Below are 2,081 nucleotides of genomic sequence, written 5' to 3'. Positions count from 1 at the left end.
CATGAATATGCACACAACACAAGCAAGTTAACTCATAGCAAAATCTACTAAACATTCATCACAAAGCAAACCCTAATTTAGCCATGGCCTCCTATAGTTCCTTCATTTTAGCAATTTTCATTGCTATTTCCTTCTCAAACATGGACATTACCCTAGCAGTTCGCAATCTTCTTCAGACAACAAATCCAACTACACCAACACTTCCAAAACCAACATTGCCAACATTGCCACCTTTGCCAACAATTCCAACATTGCCTCAAGGAAATGTTCCACCTTTGCCTACAATCCCAGCATTGCCAAAACCTACTCAGCCATCTATTCCTAGTACTATCCCTACAATTCCAACTATTCCACAGTTCACTCTTCCACCACTTCCAAACATTCCTACTACAATCCCAATCACTATGCCAACATTCCCCTTCTTTTCTCCACCACCTTCAAAAACCACTCCTTGAAGTTCGTGTCAAGTGTTTTATGGATATATATTTACCATATTATACATTGTTCATTTGTTGTTGGGTAATATTAATTAGATTTTGTGTTGTGTGTGTGTGATCACCTTCATTTTTCTTCATACTTGCGTGCATGGGATGTTATATATTCCCTTTCTTTTTTCATTATTTTATGTACTTGGAGATATGTTGTAATAGGTACACTATATGATAAATAAAAGTTTTATTTCATAATGTATACACATGCTTATTTTCCTATGTTATTGCTATGTTATACGGGGTTTTCTTTGCATTTCGAACTTGACATAATTTGAGAGGACTTGTTACAAGATTAAATTAGTTGTTGATCTAGGTGCTTTAGTAAATTAGAATTCAAGAATCCAGTTATAAAATTTAGTCTTTTCCCAACTTTGTTAGCCGAACTCTAGTTGTGTACTTTCTAGGAAATAATTTATTTTCTTGTTTTTCTTTTCTTTTTCCATGTAACAAAAAAAAAATATTTCGTTTAAAATCTGTCTGAATGTTTTGCACTCGTTTTAGATAGGTCGCAGTGTCCGACTAAAATATAAAATGATAAAGAAACTTATATATTTTGTCTCAAATATATTTCAATGTTTTGCACAAATATATTTTGTCTCAAATCTATTTCATAAAAGAAAAATCGGAAAATTATATATGTATTGTCCCAACAACTCTGTTTCAATTTCAAAGTTTGAACACCTTTGGAAAAAAATTTCACAGAAAAATAAAAAATGCATGCAATTGCATATTTTGTCAAAAATCTATCCCAATATTTCACACACATTTTGAACAAAACTAACTTAAATATAAAGTAATAAACAAGCTTATGTATTTTGTCTCAAATATGTCTCAACATTTTACACATATATGAAGCAAAAATTAATAAATGATATTTTTTTTGACGATTTTGTCTGTTTGGGAACTGAAAGAGCATGAAATGAGAAGGATAGAGTTGGTGAGTTAAGTTTTGTGTGTCGTGTGATAGACCGTAATAAAATTTATTGGATGATCTAGTCTAATGGCGGGAAGAAATAAAGAAAAAAGTTTGATGATCGACCGATTTTTTTTAAATGTTCATTTTATGCATAGCCATGACATATCATATCATATTACTTCATACAAGATGATGTATCATGCATGCGCTAAGGTTCGGTATTTTTTTTAATCTTTTTTTTTAAAAAAAAAAAAAGCAAAATGAAATATGTTACCAAGTGAACAATAAGTTCATCCACAATGTATGAGAGAGAACTTAACGAAATATCCACAACTACATTAGGACAATATCAAAAAGAGGAAGAAAAAAACTAAGAAACAACTCTTACACATGAAATGGGATAAAGCCTCCAAAATTGGTAATCAAAATCGAACATGACATGTTTCTATTTCAACCACAAAAAAGAGAGAATCTTGACCTTTTCACTTAACGACTGCAGCTACTCCTCCTTATGCTGAAAGACACACCTATTCCTTTTTTTTTTATTTCTTTCAAATAATCCACACCACTGCCAGCCAAATAATATTAAGAGACATTCGAACATGTTTGGACAACCCTTCTAAGTCATCAAACTGAACAATATGACCACATACATGACACTGAAAAATTGTTGA

General features: G+C 31.5%; 1 protein-coding gene across 1 annotated transcript; it reads left to right on the top strand.

Moving 5' to 3' along the window:
* LOC146943632 (uncharacterized) lies at positions 1-690 on the top strand. Its single transcript, XM_085741887.1, has one exon. It carries the CDS (start codon positions 84-86, stop codon positions 453-455), a length of 372 nt encoding a protein of 123 aa, XP_085598013.1. The 5' UTR covers positions 1-83; the 3' UTR covers positions 456-690.
* Positions 691-2,081: the final 1,391 nt, after the last annotated feature.

Source organism: Medicago sativa, chromosome 2 (genome assembly GCF_051527215.1).
Source record: "Medicago sativa cultivar Bolivia chromosome 2, Bolivia_mono, whole genome shotgun sequence".
Taxonomy (NCBI): Eukaryota; Viridiplantae; Streptophyta; class Magnoliopsida; order Fabales; family Fabaceae; genus Medicago; species Medicago sativa.
Note: the sequence above shows the minus strand (reverse complement) of the source record. Positions and strands in the feature narration are given on the sequence as shown.